General features: G+C 35.0%; 2 protein-coding genes across 2 annotated transcripts in view; one reads left to right on the top strand and one right to left on the bottom strand.

Moving 5' to 3' along the window:
- Positions 1-7,771, top strand: part of frmd3 (FERM domain containing 3) — a 78,887-nt gene extending 71,116 nt beyond the window's left edge. The window contains exon 14 of the mRNA XM_051116926.1: positions 1,476-7,771. Coding sequence (XP_050972883.1) covers positions 1,476-2,128 — 653 coding nt within the window. The 3' untranslated portion in view covers positions 2,129-7,771. The remainder of the gene's footprint in view (positions 1-1,475) is intronic.
- Positions 7,772-8,087: 316 nt separating this feature from the next.
- rasef (RAS and EF-hand domain containing) overlaps positions 8,088-19,123 on the bottom strand; it is a 28,971-nt gene continuing 17,935 nt past the window's right edge. The window contains exons 10-17 of the mRNA XM_051116925.1: positions 17,483-17,762; positions 17,191-17,325; positions 16,926-17,073; positions 16,759-16,840; positions 12,752-12,866; positions 11,664-11,783; positions 11,029-11,105; positions 8,088-8,838 (exon numbers count right to left, since the gene is read on the bottom strand). Of these exons, the coding sequence (XP_050972882.1) occupies positions 8,733-8,838; positions 11,029-11,105; positions 11,664-11,783; positions 12,752-12,866; positions 16,759-16,840; positions 16,926-17,073; positions 17,191-17,325; positions 17,483-17,762 (1,063 nt within the window). The 3' untranslated portion in view covers positions 8,088-8,732. The remainder of the gene's footprint in view (positions 8,839-11,028; positions 11,106-11,663; positions 11,784-12,751; positions 12,867-16,758; positions 16,841-16,925; positions 17,074-17,190; positions 17,326-17,482; positions 17,763-19,123) is intronic.

Here is a 19,123-nt window from a genome sequence, read left to right as displayed (position 1 = left end):
AGTCAGGGGCATTTTTTAGGATTTTTTACCAAGCAAAGTCTCTGAGAACCTGAAACATTGTACTTCTGAAGACTCCAGGTAGGTTGCAGTTCTGGAAAATGGTGGCGCTGGAGAACTGGAAACGGTTCCTGATGGTGTCACACCTAATTCTTCACCTTAATTCCTAATTCTTTTGCAGTTAACATGCATCTTTTCTTCTCCACCTGTTTTTTCTGACCATGCAGACTCAACAAGCATTTCACTGTCCAATGGTCAAGCCTTAACTTTGCAAATTCTTGTAATGCATTAGTATTGCATTCTTCTCATGGGCATTTAATAATTTGGACTTTTCAGTCTGGGTTAAATCTCTTTTTTGGCTCATTTTAGCTGTAAACGAAAACATGCCTAATAATTCTGCACACCTGAATATAAGGAGTTTTTCACTTCCAGCCTTCACGGACAATTATATATCACATATAAATGATTAAACACAAAATTAACAGTAGTTATTAAGACTGATGTGGTTTGGAATTGGTAAAATGTGTTTGGAAAAAAAATATGACCAGAATATCAACATGCCTAATAATTCTGCACACAGTGTATTAGTAGTAGTAGTATTACTAAGAATCAGTATTCTTAGTAATAGTATTAGTATTACCAATCATTAGTATTTGTAGCATTAGTAGTATTACCAAACATTAGTATTCTTAGCATTAATATTAGTAGTAGTGTTACTAATATCAGTATTCCTAGTAATAGTATTACCAATCATTAGTATTCTTGGTAATAGTATTATTAACAGTAGTACTCTTAGTAATAGTATTATTACCAATCATTAGTATCATTATTATTAGTATTACTAAGCATTAGTATTCTTAGTAATAGCAGTAGTAGTGTTACTTAGCATTAGTATTCTTATTATTAGCATTACTAAGCGTTAGTATTTATTGGTAATAGTATTACAAATCATTAGTAGTCTTAGTCTTAGCATTAGTAAGCATTAGCATTCTTAGCATTAGTAGTAGTATTACTAAGCATTAGCATTCTTAGTTTGAGTAGTAACATTACTAAGCATTAGTATTCTTAGTATTAGTAATAGTAATAGTATTAGTTTTACTAATCATTAGTATTCTTCGTATTAGTATTAGGAAATGTTGACATCCATTCATATTAAAAATGAATCTTAAAGGGACAGTTCACGCAAAAATGAACATTGTGTCATTTATTCAGGGGACATTTTGAAGAATGTGTGTAACCAGTTTTTGGTCTCCATTGACCTCCATATTATTTTCCCCCCATACTATGGAAATCAATAGCTACTGTTTGGTTACCAAAATTCTTAAACATTTATTTTGTGTTCAGCAGAAGAAAGAAACTAATACAAGTTTGGAACAACTTGAAAGTAAATTAATGATGACAGAATGATCTTTTGGGTGGTGAACTATCCCTTTAACTGTGAATTTTCAGTGATTAACACAACCAATTTAACTCCGCAGGACTGTCGGCTTTGAAAGACTCAGTTCATCTGTCCCCGCTGAAACCGTCGGTCACTCCTGAGGAGGTGGAGATGGAGGAGAGGGAAAACCACGTTCAGGAAAGACGTGAAGACGAAGCAGCCAACAGGACGAGAGTGGATGAGGAAAGGAGAGAGATACACGTCGACAATGAAGATGAAGCATGCTCTGCTCTCACCATATCTGACACCGCGTACAGCCCGTGTGCCAGCATGGTGCCGACACCGGTGGAGGAGAGCCAGGGCGGCCTAGACCTGCTGTTTCAGAGTCCTGCTCGCCTGCTGAAGGAGCTGCACGCTGACCCAGAAATGCAGGTGGAGCTCCAGGCCGAGAGGGAGAGGGAACTTGCCAGAGAGGCGTATCGTCAGTCGCTGTGCAACCCGTCGAGTGGACGGCAACAGATGCAGGCCTGTCTGCGCAGTGCCGCCCGTCTTGTGGTGATGGCCACGGGTCTCCTCATGATTCTTCTTCCCCTCCTCCTCGTGCTGCTGGAGTCAGACCTGGACATCTCGTTCTTGCATGACATCCGGCAGACGCCCGAGTTTGAGCAGTTCCACTACGAGTACTACTGCCCCCTGCGCCGCTGGTTCCTCTGCAAACTGGAACTCATGACGGAGCAGCTCTGGGGCGACTGAGGGGGACTACAGGGAACGGGGGGGCGGGAATATAATGGACCGGACAGGTTTGCTCTCCTACATCACATGATTTATTCATTCACACCCTTCCCGGATAACGCCGATACATTCTCGTAGCAGTACCGGAGGCAGTTTCCTAGCAGTAGCGCTGTAGTTGTCTAGTGTTTTAGCCATAGCGTTAGACAGCGGACAGCAGCACGGGCCTTTAAATGGTGACGAGCACAGCTTTGGTAGAAATGCTTTGGAACATCATACATTTCAACATTAACAATGGATATGTATGCTTTTTCAATATTTACATTCATTTCATCTGCCTGTTTTCATAAACCTGAAAAAGTGTGTCAATCAGGGTCCAAAATTAACTTTTTATTGTTTCTTGAGCAGCAAATCAGCATACTGAAATGATTTCTGACTGGAGTAATGATGCTGAAAATTCAGCTTTGACATCACAGGAATAAATGACATTTTAAAATGTATTGTAATGGACAAAAGCTACTTTAAATTGTAATAACATTTCACAGTATTACTGTTTTACTGTGTTTTAATCAAGTAAATGCAGTTTTAGCCATATGAGTCAATGTTTTTACAAAAGGAATCAATTCTTTTTAATTCTTTTAATCAATTGTTTTGCTGGCTTAATTTTGGACCCTGATGCTGGTTTGAGTGTGAAATCCTGTATAAACTCATATGAAGAGTCCATTTCAAATGATTTGATGTCCTGATGACTCAGTCGACCTCCATAACAACACAAATAATGCACGCCAAAATGTAGAAGAGGCACAGGCAAGTAATGAGCTCAGACCCGCTTCCCTAAATCAAGACTTATTTTCTTAAAACTCAAATCGCAGCCATTAAGACGAGCAGATTCTGACCTCATAACACTGTATTGGAATAAATTGCTGCCTCTCGCAGAGCAACACATAGATATGACAAAGAGGGCAAGCTATACATGCTAAAACTTAATATCTGTTTTTAAAAATTTTATACATTTTTATGTGACGCTTACAGTTACTTATATTTTTCAGCAAAAAAAAAAAAAAAGCTTAAGTTATCTTATTTAAACTGATTTACACAAAAATGTAGGTGGTATAGAAGTGAAATATTTTTATTATCACCAACAATTTACCTTAAAATGCTGTGCTGTGTTTTTTATATAGAATAGCACAAACTATAAAACATTTTTTTTCCTCAGATTTTCAGATGTCATGAGCAGATGTAACAGCAGGTTGCTAGTACATTTGAGAGGCTCTTTTGAAACTGATCACTGTAATCACACAACATACATAAACACAAAATACATAACCGAAATGCATGAAAATGCCACAAATCCAAATATTACATACTGAAAGAACCTAAATATTGTGTCAATATCATTATGGGGAAGTCAAAAGATTGAACGTATTCAAACTATGAAATTGCAGATAATGAAATATAGTTTACAAACTAAGTCCATTCGGCCCAAAAAAGTTGTCAATGGAAAAGTTATTTCATTTGCACACCTAGCTTTTCTTTATAGATATTAATTTATTTTTAATGCAGGCTATTTTGTATGGAAGATTGTTTCCTCCACAGGATAAAATAAATAAAAAGCCAACTGCAACTTTTTACTTACTTTTCTGACTTGTTTATATAAACTCAGAATTGCAAATGAGATAAACTCTGAATTGTCTGAGAGTCTGAAAGAGTCTGAATTGTGAGATATAAACTCAAATTGAGGAAGAAAGAATCTGAATAATAAACTAGGAAAAAGAGTCTGAATTAAGAGATACAAATTCACAAATTTGAATAAAAAGAGTCTAAATTATAAGATATAAACACATTTGACAAAAAAGTCTAAATTGTAAGATAGAAACTCAGAAATTTGAGGAAAAGAGTCTGAATTGTGAGATATAAATTCGCAAATTTGAATAAAAAGTCTTTTTCTTTTTTTTTATAAGATATAAACAAATTTGATAAAAGGATTCTGAATTGTGAGATAAATTCACAAATTGAGGGAAAAAAGTCTGAATTGTAAGGTATAAACTCAGAAATTTAAGGAAAAGAGTCTGAACTGTGATATATAAACTCGCAAATTTGAGGAAAATGAGTCTGGATTATAAACACTTTTTTTTTTTTTTAAAGTCTGAATTGTGAGACATTAATTTGCAAAAGTTAGTTTGCAAAAGTCAGAATTATAAGATATAAACAAATTTGAAGAGTCTGAATTATGAGATATAAACTCACAAATTTGAGGAAAAAAGTCTGAATTTGTGAGACATAAATTTGCAATTGTGAGAAGAAAAGTCCAAACTGTGATATACACTTGCAAATTCAAGGAAAATAGTCTGAATTGTCAGACATAAACTTGCAAATTTGAGAAAAATGTCTGAATTACGATAAACTCACAAATTTGAAATGTTTTATTTATTGGTGAAAAAAAAACCTGTACAATATTGCAAAATGTTAATTAAAAATTCTGAGGAAAAAAAACCCTGAATTGCAAGGTATAAACACCATTATTTATTTATTTATATTAATTCTGTGGTAGAAAAAAAAATCATCGATAATCAGTGAGAGGTTTTAGTCATTCGTGCAAACAATTTTTTTTCTCTTTTGATTGAATTGATTAAATCATGGAAATGATTTGTTCCGGTTTAACTTCCCTTTGGATCTCATGTTCACAGCGCAGCACATTAACTAATCAAATTAACGCGGCTACTTGTGATGCAAATCTGATGTGACGTCACATCTGTTGCTGAGGTGATAGCAAAAGGGCTAATGACACAATTCTGTCAATGCATCACACTGTAGTTTGAATCCAGTTCAACGTGAACCCCGATCTCTGATATTTACCGTCTAACAGCAGGTGGCGCTCTCAGGAACGAATGTCAAATACAGAAGGATCTTTAAAAAAGCTCTTTATTTTCTGATAAAAAAAGAAAACAAAACAAATATGCATATTAGCATACAGGCATTTATATGGCTACATTACCATAAAGTAAATATTTGATTGCTATTGTATGTTATTTGTGGCTCATTGTGTGGTTGATATTCATACTGACTCATTTATTCACCAATACAATATGTGCATCAGAATCAGAATAACACCAACATACTGCATACGCTTGTGATTCAGTATTCATCACTGTAAATTAACAGCTCTTTTTCTGATATATCATGAATATATTTTTTTTGTTTTGTTTTGTTTTTTAATTGCATACTGTTTACACTACCAGTCAAAAACTTGGACACACTTAATTTGAATTTATGTCATGATCAGTTAATCAATATGCAAAATTACCACAAATGTATATAGAATAATAATAATAATTCATACTGATATTTCATTAATATTTGAAAAATATACATTTTGGGTTTATATCAAGTATCTTTAACTACTACGTATTCAAATTTATTTGAATCTTGTGATACAATGCACTTATAACATATATACAGTATGTATACATATATATATATGTATATATATATGCAACCAATAGTAAATGAAAATAAGCTGAAATATACATTTGATTTGCCATGCTACAATTGGTCACTACTAAATAACTGTTATATTTACATTTTATTAACAGAGAAGAAAAAGTGTGTCCAGACTTTTCACCGGTAGTTTAAACATCCACATACACTGAATATAGATATGTGCATTAAAAAACTGACTGGTTCTGTTTGAGTTTCACTCTTCTGCATGTGTATAACGTCTGTAAATACTGTGAAAAAAAAAGAAAACGTCATTCTCATTTCTCACATGTCTGACCTCATGTATCCAGCTAGCTCATCTAAGTCTTATTTCTATATGATCATAGGACTATGAAAAGGACATGAAGGCTTTTTTTTTTTCTTTTGTGTCGTGTTCAGGTTTCTCTGGACTTTCAGCTCAGGGTTGAGTCATATTTATTGATGGATTCATAAAGAAGCCAATAACATAAATACAACATTAATGCTTAGTTCTGATGCTGCTGTCAATGTCGTAGCTCTCATTGTAATAAAAACATGACATGTGTGGACAATGTAGATAATAGATAGTCATGCTTTGTGCTTTAATGTGTGTTATCATGACCAATGAAAGCAGAGAAGCAGTGGCCACATTCAATCAAACTGCTATGAAGCCAGTGCTTCAGTGACGGATAGACTGTGCTCTTCATTCGCTCATGACAGGCAATGGCAGGTTGATTGAATTTGCCCATTAACCTGAACATCTCTTATCGTATATCGTAGTGTGGCAAAATATAGATGTCCGAACTCATTTTAATTGGCTAGAGGGTGAACATATTTCATTTAGCATTCAGAAATGTCATGCACTGAATTTGTGTTTATTGTTTTTGTAGCCTTGCTATTCTGTTGCATGATGGGACAACAAAAATACTTTAACTGAATCCTTTGTTTTGTCTCATATGTTTGGTAGAACTGTGATTTTATTTGCCTACAAAGCTGAACACTAATAGAAATGGGAATTATGTTTTTAAGTTTTTCATTTTTATCCCAGCATTTGTTGACTGAACAACAGTTTTTATTTTTTCAAACATCCATTATTAATTAATCAATCCTGTTTGGTAAATTACGATATTTCAGCATTTGTTAAATGAAGTGTTTCTGGTGAATTTTTACAAGTCCTGTCAAAAACATCATATCAGGGTCATAATTTACCCCAAAATCAAAAGAATGTTTTGCTAAATATTAATATGAATTATTATTGTTATGAAAATGACGCCTATATAACATATTGCGAAAAGAAAAATGAAATTGTGCAGTATTTCTACATCATCTCAGTGTTTCTGATTAAAAAACCTAAACATTGTTTGTGGACAGCATGGTTTTCATTGCTCTCATTACAGTAATGTTTATATAATGAGAATCATCATTGAAAATAATGAGAATTACAAACAAACGAAAACATCCGGCTGCATTACAGTAATGAGGGTTTGTGAAGGAAATGTCCTTAATTATCATGACAATACTGTCACAGTGCAAAGAAATCTTGATGGGTTCATAAATAATGTAAAATTTATTGTATTTTTTTTTTAATGTGTTTTCAGGATGAAATATGACTTGGAAAAGAAATTCAGCCCTTTGGATGACAGTATAGAGTCTGTTAATTGTATATGCTGTGATTAAAATCAATTGTCTTTTGAAGAAACAACAACAACAAAAAAAAAAAAAAAAATAGAAAAAGCAACATTCACTAATTCTTGTCATTTACTTTTAGATCTTGATCAGCATTTTGTGTTAAAAACACCCAGATGATTCTTACATAACATGAAAACCATCCATTGCCCTTTAAAAACTGATAATTATATAGTGAAAAAAGAAAATATGCAAATTGCAAACATCTGGAAAATGCTTGTACATGTTTTGTTTTTGTTTTTTTCTTTAGAGGTTTGAGATCTTCTTGAGTGTTTGGTGATTTCACGGCATATGTGAAGTGTTTTGTTTGCATGTTTAGCAGCATTTTTAATGTTTCAGTTTAAAACAGTCTGTCATTTAATTTCAAAATACAACTCTGGGAGTATCAGAAAAAAAAATCAGTTTCCAGATTCACTGGGAATCGCCTTATTAAATTTGTAAAGTGATTTTTGATTGTTTATATGTTCCAAAAAACTGAATTGTTTTATATGTTAGTACTGCCACAATAAAACTGGAGTGAAAACATTGCAATCTTTATTTTTGCTTATTAAGATTTGAAATTTAAAGCAACATTTTAAATGCAACACATTTCTAAAAGATGAAAACAGTGAAACGAGTTTGAAATGAAAACATGAAAAAAGAATTACAAATAAGACATTAGCATTCAGATGTTACTGACTTTGTCATTCATATAATTGTGAACAGATTTAACATAAATGTTTATTATAGAATATAATGCTACATATACGTAAAGAGCATTAAAAGCCAGCTGTGCTGTTGTGAAACGCATAAAGCAATGATAATATCCACAAAAGCTTGTCAATATGTTTTAAAATGTATCAGCACTGAGCAAAAATATATTTATTTATTAATATATATATTTATTTTTAATATTAAGCTACAAGCCAAAAATAAATGCTTTGCATTAAGCATCAACTTCCAGTTCTCATTAAACAAATTCTGTCATTTGTTTCGAGTTCTACTTCTAGAATGTCTAATTCTACCTGACAAACAGAATTTTTTACATTATCAATCAATCAACTTTCACATTCTACACACACACACACACACACACACACACACACTCACACTTTTCAATGACCCTGTAACACATTACAGATCAATTATTCCTGTTCACTTTAGCTAAGGGATTTTCATGTAATAAATAGAGGCAAGGTGCAGCATACTGAACTCTGTTCACTCCATAAGCTACTAGAAATTGTCTGTAATCCAGAAGCTGTGAAATTCAGGTCTGTTAAAGGCATCGCATGACTCACAGTGATTTGCTTCAACAAGCGACTCAGCGTTGCAAAACATCAGAGATAGTCCTGAGGACAATACGCAGTTGAATTTCTTAAACAACATTTCCCATCCAACGTGACTTGAATAAATAGTTGAATAGTTAAATATTCAATTTGCTGTGTGCAGAAGCCTTGCATTGTACCTGCACACAGGCTGTCAGTTGGTCATGTGACGTCAACACGCATCAGCCCATGCAGCAGTTTGGGTTGGACATCTTCTTGCTGTGATTTCCAGACAGTTTGGCCACTGATACGGGCTCCTTGTGTTCATCAGCGTGCTTCGTCACCTCTCTGATGTGCAGGACAAAGAAATCATTCAACAAGTAATGTTAAAATATCTGTATAATCACGGTGCAATTTGTTAATAAAAGAGGGAAGTACTTAGGAAGAGGTGCATTAAAATTTAGTAAAAAACAAAAAAAAAAAGGTTTAAAAAATACAGAAAATAATTGTTTAAACTGAATTAACTAAATTAAATACATAATATCAGTTAATTTATTTAATATTTATTAATACAAATATTTATACAATTTTCTGTCCCAGCAAGTATACATTATACTTAAACTGTGATTTGACCATAAGTAATGAATTTGGGCATTAACAACAGAGTTGAGCATTTAATAAAATTAAATTTGTATAACAATTTTGGCTTCCAATGATATAGTATGACGTGTGGTAAACAGTGGAAATGGGATAAATATTTATTCATTTTTATGTAATTTATTTTTATTTATTATATTTGTATTATTAGGGTATATATAGAGAGAAAGAGAACTCATGTTTTTTTGCTTGTTTGTTTGTTTTTACATTAAATATAAGTTCAAGGAAATCGACTAATACTACAGGAATGTGTTTTTAATCACTTTACAAGGTTTCATCAAAGCATTATGAAACACAATTTAACTCATTCTGCTGCCCTCTTGTGTTTTGTGTTAATATTACAAATACTGCATGCAGTCAGCTCATCTGAATGCTCTGAATGTGTGTGAATCTCACAAAACCTATCAAGAATGCATATGCATAGTAATATTTTGCTTGTATTGTATTATATAGATTGCATCAGTGCATTACACATTTCATTACACAAATTGAAACAGTCTTTTGGAAGGTATACATACTGCACATACTGAGTCTTTTCAATTTATGGTGAAATGTGAGTTGGACATGTTTTTGTAAAATTCTTCTCAGTGTATTTGATCTATTTTGTTTTGCAAGTCAGGGACCAGATGCATATAGCTGCTATGTAAGTAACTTAAAAACTAGTTAAATACTAGTTTGTCCAACTATCAGCTAGCCAAGGGTTAACCAACCTTACTTTTCAAGCAGTCTACTTTTTTGTAGCTGATTTTTAAAACTTATGACCAGTCTAGAAAAAAAAATTACATGACAAACTTTTTAAAGGGGTCATTGGATGCCTATTTTCCACATTCTTTAGGGTCTTAATGAAACGTCTATAACATGCTTTAAATGTTAATGAGCTCTGTTCGCCCCGCCCCTCTCTTCTCTTTGTGGAGTGACAAGCCTGTTTACTTTAGCCCATTTAGTCGAGTATAGCCGCTAAACTTGCTAAATAGCACGTTATTAGGAAAGGCGATCGCAAAGATTCATAAATAAACCCTTATACTCACTTCTGCTGTAAGTGAAGCTGGATCACGAATGATTCGCGTGAACATAGACGGATATATGTAGATCAGGAGGCGCATTCCCTTCACAAACAAACGTAATCCACTGCATCTTCAGCGGCTCAGATGTCGGGAGTAAATGACGACCACTATGTTCATTATTACATCCAGCAACACAACACCTCAATCGCTCAATCTGAGATATTCTTGTCTAACTTACATCCCTGCTCCAGCATCGAAACAATGGAGGTCGGACTGTTACAGCTGATTTGAGGTAAGACGCTCATGTCAATCAACTATCGTGGGAGTGGCCTCTGTGGGTGTGACGCCACAACAACAGGCATCTGAGAACGGCTCGATTTGAAAAAGGGGATATTATTTTTACAGATTAATTAAAAACCACTTCATGGATTTTTATCATTATAGGGTAGATTTGTACATACACACATTAATGTTCAAACAACATGTAAAAGTAAACTTTGCATCCGATGACCCCTTTAAGACTAGTCTAAGCAGTTTATGCAACTTGCCCAAGATTCTGACATTAACATGTTGTCGCCTTGGAATTATAAGGTTTTATCTGATGTTTTTGTCAAAATTAAGTTTCTCACATTTTCTTATTCTCTGACAACTTCTTTCTTTTCTCTTCTTTTGGCTGGGCACATTTTGGGCCTTTTTTTTAGAAAACAAAAAGGGTTCTATCTACAGAAGTCTATGGACCCCAAAAACTGTGAAGCTCAATATCTCAAAACTGCTCAGAATGCAGATAGAACATTATAATTCCAAGGTGGCGATGTATACCAGATAGATTTACTATATTTACAGTATTTTTTCATTTCGAGTTTGGAATAGGACTTACCGGGCTAAATGAAGAACAGCCTCAATGATGTTGGATCCATCCTTTGCACTCGTCTCACAAAATAAGGCACTGTATGTCTGAACACAGAGAGCAGCCACAGTTTAGCACTCACACTAATAAAAAAAAAAAAAAACAGTAATTAACAGAGACTGTTTTAGGTCATATTCATTCATGTGCAGGTGGCAGTGTTTTGCATAACGGAAGGTTCAAATCAAATCAACACCCACAGGCAGTATGAAAGCACAGGAAAGAAACAGTTCAGCTAAAAATAAAAATGCTGTCATCATTTAATCACCCACATGTTGTTTATTTCATGGAACACAATAGGAGAAATTCTGAATGCAGGCCACTCTTTGAGAAACAGCCAAAAAGCCCAGTCTTCTTAAGTCTGTGATAGCTTTGTCTGACTAAACAGACTTCAGGAGACTTGAAATATAGAGCATTAGTCATACAGACTATTTGTTATGGTGCTTTTATGGTGTTTTTGAAGCTTGAATTCTTCCGTCTCCATTTATGGTCAACTGCAGTTTTCATGAGGGTGAGTAAATTATGACTGTTTTCATTTTTGGGTAAACAATTCCTGCAGAAAACAGAAAGCAATGGTAAATCACAATGAATAATGTCCAGGCACTAACCATGGCCAGTTTCTCTCCATAGCTGGTTGGAATACAGGTAACTCCATTCAGAATAGCTTCCTTTCTCATGTCTGTCTTATTCCCCACAAGCATGATGGGAATGTCATCCTGGGACACATCCTGCATCAGAAAAGACTGCCAGTTAGTATTCAAACTGAACCAGCAACATCCTACATTTCTGTATCTTTTCCCATTGTAGTGTTTATTTAAAGGTATACTGCATACTATTGACAGCTAGTGGTTTAAATGGGTATTGCAGTCAAAAAAAAATTGTTTCTCCTGCCCCCTCCTTCTCAGACTCCACACTCACATTGGTTGCCAGATTGAGGACACCCAACAGGAGCGAGCACAAGTGACAGTGGCAGGTAACAAGCCTTATGCTGTAAGTTGATGGGTTGATTTATTTACGTTTTAATATGCTTCTGATTGTAGTGCTTTTTAGATGGATGCCGAGGCTTTTTAGGAATCTGTGATCTCTGATCTAGTTTGTTTGCTGGCTTCAATGGCTGCCATACGCTGTGCTTTCCACCAACTGGCAACCCGTGGTGTCAAACTGCTATTGGCTAAAGTGGCAGTGGGTTGAGTCATTCAAACCAAAACAAAATTCGACATTCCGACACGGAACACTATTTGAATGCAGAATAACTGTCTGTAGCATTGTTTTTCGGAGAAACAAGTATGTGAATTTAGTATGTTTTCAAAACATTCGCAAAAAATGTTAGTTTTTTTTTTTTTTTTTTTTTTTTTGGTTTAGTACAGTCAAAAAATACATACAGCACCTTTAATATGACAATATCATGAAAAACCTCACATTACATTTAACTCTCACAAAGAAAAACCTAGTCTTCACCTAGTCCTAGACCATTTATGGAAAAAAGGTAAAAAAAAAAAAACAAACAAAAAAAAAGCTTTAATCAGAAATCATGAACACATTAGCATAGGACTGTTCAGCAACTAGACCTGTCTTGATGAGCGACATGTAGTGGTGTAGTATCACCAGGTAGAAATAGCCCATTTGATTCCTTGAAAGTATGGAAACTGGTCAAGTCTACATAACTAAATTAGGACTGTTTAAGTAGAGGAATTACCTCAATGATGTCGACCCATTCGCGCACATTCAGAAAGCTCTTCTCACATGTGACGTCATACAGTAGGAGAACTCCATCTGCCCTCCTGAAGTAAGACTTGGCAATGCTCCGAAACCTGTGAAAGAGACACCACAGTAATTAAACCTTTGAACAAAGTACACTTTGGTTTTTACACATATGCTAGTGTATCTATATAGTACGTGACGTAAATTTGTACACTTAATTTGTATACTTAGCTCAAACATGCACTTTTTTTTTTTTGCACTTATTTGTTTGTCCACAAGGTGGTAATACTAGTAGAGAAATAGCACAGACAATAGACAAGGAAATATAATGTGCCTGTGTTCACATGCTATCAAACACAATATACTTTGAAAGGGTGTGCATGCGTCTGTATGCATACACTAAGTGTTTGCTTTAAAACCAAACTTTAGCTGTATCATGGACAACGGTGCCCCTAGAGGTCTATGATGGAACTTCAGGGGATTTGTGATCATTACATAGACTCACCGGTCATTTTTATTAAAGGGGTTAGTTCACTCAAATAAGAAAATTAGCCCATTATTTACTCACCCTCATGCCATCCTAGGTGTACGTGACTGACTTCCTTTCAGACGAACCCAATTGGAGTTACATTAAAAATTGTTCTGGCTCCTCCAAGCTGTATAACAGCAATGGTTGAAGTGTTTCTCTTCAACAGTCCAAAACAAGTTCAATAAAATCTATAATAACTATAAATAGTGCCTCACACGGCTCTAGGGGGTGAATAAAAGCCTCCTGTAGCGAATCGCCGCGGTTTTGTAAGACAAATTTCAATATTTAAAATAAAATAATAATCACTTTAATCTAGCTTGCGCTAACTGTCGTACACGGAAGCCGTTCCGGATGGGTGACGTAGGACATAAGCATAGCGCATGTGATCTCAAGAAGCGCACTAGCAACTGACGCTAGTGGCTGCAGTCTTTAGCCTCCTTGTTAGTGCACGTAGGACTTGGGGGGGTTACACATGCGCCTGTGAGTCTCACGAAAACTAAAGTTTGTTTACAGGAGCAAAGGAAGTTTCCTTACATTAGCAAAGGAAAACCAGTCTCCTCTTGGCTTTTATCAAAATCCTCAGTCATTTTCCTTTACAAATTCTCGTTTTGTACTTCTAATTCATGACCTTTCATTTGGTCTTTCCACTGTGCGTCCCGTTCATCACTTCTCACTTCTTTTTATTATGGATGGATCCACTTTATTGGACTTGTTTTGGACTGTTGAAGAGAAACGCCCACCCACGCATTATAAAGCTTGGAAGAGCCAGAACAATTATTAATATAACTCCAATTGCATTCGTCTGAAAGAAGGAAGTCATATACACCTAGGATGCCTTGAGGGTGAGTAAATAATGGGCTAATTGTCATGTTTGAACAAACTAACCCTTAAAGTACACCTGTTAAACTGCTTATTAACACAGGTATCTAATCAGCCAAGCATTTGCAATGCATTTAGACATGTAGACATGGTCAAGACAATCTGCTGAATTTCAAACTGTGCATCAGAATGGGGAAGATCCAGTCACAAAAACTGAATTTACTGTATAGCACGGAATATCACAGATTTTGCCTATTTAAATATGAATCCTGCACATTCTGCACGTCTTTTTATTGAAATGCTTTTTTAATAGATAAAATAACTATAATCTCCATTTGGATCATCTATTATTCATTTTTACCTTACCTGTCGTTCTATGCTTTTGATATAGTATCGATTCAGTAGTAGTATCAAGATATTTTAGTCAGGTATCATATCAGGGTCAAAATTTTGGTATCGTGACAACACTAATAGCCTCCATAGTCAACAGATCTCCATCCAATAAGAGCAGCTTTAAGAAGTGGTGGAACGGGAGATTCACATCGTGTTAAATTGGTGTTAAATTCCACATTGAATTTCACACCAATGAAAACTGGTCTTTAAACAGTCTTTAAAATGGCATGCACTGTATACAGGTCCTACATCACATAATTTTCACAGCTCACAAGTTTCACAGCTGTTTTGTAGAGCAGTACGTTGTTAAACAACAGTGCAATCAATTGAACGCATTGTACTTATTTCCCTCACAGTCTTGTTTTAAATTTGATCAAAAACAGAACATGACATGTCATAAACATGGCGATACCATGGCTAAGGTCTATAGAGGATCAACAAAAACAGTTCCTTAATTTCTAGGTTTTGTTTTGGACTATAAAGTAGATGAAGTCTATCTGGCGAATAGAAGAATGGCTCAATTACAGATTTTAGCACTTATGTTATTGAGCATCTATCAGCTCAGTTTTTGCGGTGTGTTCCACTGGTGAGACCTTTCACATTCAAGGTCAGACATGGTCATTTCAAATGAAGAAAGTAAAGACCAACTGAGCAACATAATGCAACCTTTTTGAATCATGAATACAAACTACTGCCACCTGCTTGTCTGGAGAGTTTCTTCTTCTCATGCAGGTACAGATTGTATTTGATAGTGTTTTTTCTGTGTTGGCTCAGACATAGGAAACAACATAGTCAGTTTATATTGACACTTGCTCTTTGATGTCTGTTTAGTATGTTGCAGGCTTTAGAGTTTATTCTCTGTGGTAGTGTTGTCACGAGACCAAAATTTTGACTCGGACACAATACCTGTCTAAAATATCACCATACTACTACTGAAACGATACTATGAAAAAAAACATAGAACAACAGGAAAAGTAATTGAATAAGAGATGATGGAGATCATAGCTATTGTATCTATTAAAACACAGCATTTCATCCCCCCTTTAAAAAAATAAAATAAAATAAAATAATAAAAACCACATGCCAATGCCACTATACAGGATTATGGTAAACAACTAGCGAGCCAACAGGTATGTAAAGATTTTTGCTATATTGGTAAGTTAACATAAAGGATAAAGCCAATTCTTATTTCATGATATAGTAATGTTATTTCACAACAATTTATATCATGACATAGTCATGTTTTGTTATTTTATCTTTGTTATTAATAAGAACCTAGATGCAAGTGACAAACTAAAGGACAACTACAATAAAACAAAGACACAAATGAAATAAAGAGGGCCCTATGAAATCTGTTTTGTTTTTTCTAGACTCTATTTTAATGGTTACATTAATAAAAGATTTATCAAAAAGCATGTCTAATTAATTGAAATCATGAAACTTGCAGAATTTAACAGCAATTTATTAAAAGTTTAACAAAAATTAAGCTTTTAAGGCTCTGTGAAATACGTTTTATTATTTTTCTCAAATTCAGTTTTGTGAATCTCTGTTTTCCATTAATTTTCTAAATTCTATTTTAATCTTTTCATTACATTTTATAATCAAAAGCATGTCTAATGAATTTATAAAGGATAATTCGATTAGAATTAATTTATTATAGGCTATTTCTTTCTTTTTTTTAAGAAATACTGTGTTGTGTATTTACAATTTTCTAGTAAATAAATTCAGGTAAATATTTTTTTCTGGTAAATATTCCTTAAACATTGTTTTAATAATATTTTTATTATTAGTAGTAGTACTACTATCTTTACATTAAGTAATATATTAATATATTTCTGACTGTCAAGTTAAACCGAACTTTTATTTTGACGGGTTGCTGTGAAGATCTTTAGGGTCTTCATTATACGACGATAGTTTTCCGCAAAAGAAACTGTAAAATGCTCATGAAGTGACTCTCGGAGCAGTTCTGGAGATTATGTTCATGTGTTCATGTACTTATATATTGTGGCGGCAGAGGCTGAAAACACTGTGAGCGTCATGCATATGTAAACAAAACTGCGCGTCTGTGTCATTCACTAACACAGACACACAGAAATACAGCTCTTATTAAAATGCATTCTTGAAATACCGGTACTAGTAAAATGCGTAATCATACCATTTTTAAAAGCAGGGTATCGCAACACTTTTTAAGCACCGCTATATCGTGCAACACTACTCTGTGGTATAAATATATTTTGGTTGTGGGGCCGCTGGGATCTTACCTCTCCTGTCCAGCTGTGTCCCATAACTGAAGCACTGTTGGAACACCATCCACCACCAAAGTTTTCATCTGGAAATCAACTCCTGCAAGGAAATAAACGCAAATGATTTCACAATCTTTGAGTTAGAGATTATATTCAAGTGTGGTGAAGTGTTAGAAATGTCTTACCCAGTGTGGCGCTAGTGTTGCCTTTGAACTCGTTCTTACAGAGGCGAAGGAGGAAACTAGACTTCCCCACCGCTGCGTCTCCCGCCAGCACAATCCTGTAAGCTTTCTCTGATGGAGGCTGAGTCACTGCCAACACATCCTCCTCTTTCTGCACACATACACACACATTTGGGCTTTAGAACTGGGATTTGTTTGAGTTCAGGATTTTGAATGCCTTGGGTCAAATTTAAGCCTTTGTGATACTTCTAGCAGGTGAATCCAGTACCTCTGTGAAGATAGCAGAGAGGCATTTCTTCCCTGAAGCAGTAACATCGCTTTTCTGAGCAGGTTGTGATGGAGTCCAGCTCAGAACGGATTCACTGTCCGACCCGATCGCTTCCTCTTCTCGCACTTCCATAACCTGTGAACACACACAGCTCACTGATAAAGAAATGACAGCAAGTACACAGACAGATGTCTTTGAATGATCTGAATCTGAATTATTTGAATCTGTTCATATTTGCCTCATGCTGTCTCTAGTGTTTGATTGGTCATTGTCTGATTTACTGATATTATACCTCTGTATCCGAAGTGTCTCCAGACACAGTGGTGTTGGTGTCCGCTGCTTGCACTGGACTCGGACAGGAAGTTCTCTCGTGCTCGTAATCGTAGCCGTTGTTTGAGCGCAGGGTAGACATGCCGCTGTCCACGCAGCTGTCGGGGAGACTGTCTTCCTCACAGCTGCGTCTGCGCATGGGGTCGCACAGGGCCAGAGCCAAAGAATCACTCCTCGGTCTGTGCAGATCCTCCATCAGTCCGAACTGATCAAAGTCCTCATCCACGCACGTGTTACAGCACCTGCGGAAGTATTCACTGTGTCAACATCACGGTTACTGAAAACTAGATTTGCATTTCCTTAAGGAAGTAGTTGTGCATTAATTTTAGTTTAGTTAGTTCTGTGTACATGAAAGGTCAGTTTGCTATCAGAATCAATGTGACACTCTCTTAGCCATGTTAAAGATGTTATATTGTTACTTTGATGCAAGAAAGAACACACCAATCATAATTAAGTATGCAAATATTACAATAACCTCATCACTGTCAAATTAGAACTGCAAACATTCTATCAGTGGAAGCTAAAGGGAGATTTTCTATATTCCAAAGTTCTATATTCAATTTCTTAAAAAATAAAATATTTTTTTTGTATTGTATCAACTCTAACATCTCGGTTACATTTGTAACCCTCGTTCCCTGAAGGAGTGAATAGAGATGTTACGTCGACTGACGTCAGTGAGACCCCTTTTCTCATTGTTTAGTTGTTCTGTTATGTTTAGTACTAAAATAACTAAAATTAATTAAACTAAAATTTAGGCTTTTTATTAGATAGGACAGTAGAGAGCAGACAGGAAAGTATTGGGTGGAGAGAGTGGGGTGGGATCGGCAAAGGACCTCGAGACAGGAATCGAACTCGGGTTGCCACGAGCACATATGACGGCGCACTAACCACAAGGCTATTGACGCCAACAAACTAAAACGAAAACTTAATAAAAGCTATACAGATATAATATAAAAGATTAATAGCACTAAAAACACAACAAAATTACTAAAATTACACTGAAAAACAAATCAAATTCAAAATATCAACAAAAACTACTACATATATTCTACTATATACAGTATTCTGTAATAATTTGCATTAGGAAAGTATTTAAGCAGTTTTTTGTAACAGTTATATTTAGGTACACTCAAAAAAATATTTCAGCCCTTAACTTAATTCAATTACGTACAAAATTTCCATGCATTTAGATTACGTAGTTTTAATTTAAACAAATCAATTAAACTTAATGTGATTCAAATGCATCAGTCTTACGTAAATGAAACAGGTAAAGTTGATGTAATAGTTCCCAGTGTTAAACAAACCCTGCTCAGTGTTCATGTGTTTCCACACTACAGAGTGTTCAAGTAGCATTGACACAGTGTTGGAGTTAAGGAGATCATTATGTCATGATTGACCAATAATGATGAACACCTGTTGTTTACAAGCAGAATCACAGAAGGAAAGAGAAACACAAGAATCAGCCACAGCCAAAGATAAAATTAACTTAAATAACTGAAGACGTTAAATCTCTGATTAAACAACTCCACAAACAACATTACAGTTTGACTTGATTTCTGTCATATATCCACAAATATTATTTGAGAACGTCTAAACAGAGGTT

This window comes from Labeo rohita, chromosome 8 (genome assembly GCF_022985175.1).
Source record: "Labeo rohita strain BAU-BD-2019 chromosome 8, IGBB_LRoh.1.0, whole genome shotgun sequence".
Classification (NCBI taxonomy): Eukaryota; Metazoa; Chordata; class Actinopteri; order Cypriniformes; family Cyprinidae; genus Labeo; species Labeo rohita.
The sequence above is the reverse complement of the archived record's forward strand: the minus strand, read 5'-3'. Positions and strand labels throughout refer to the sequence as shown.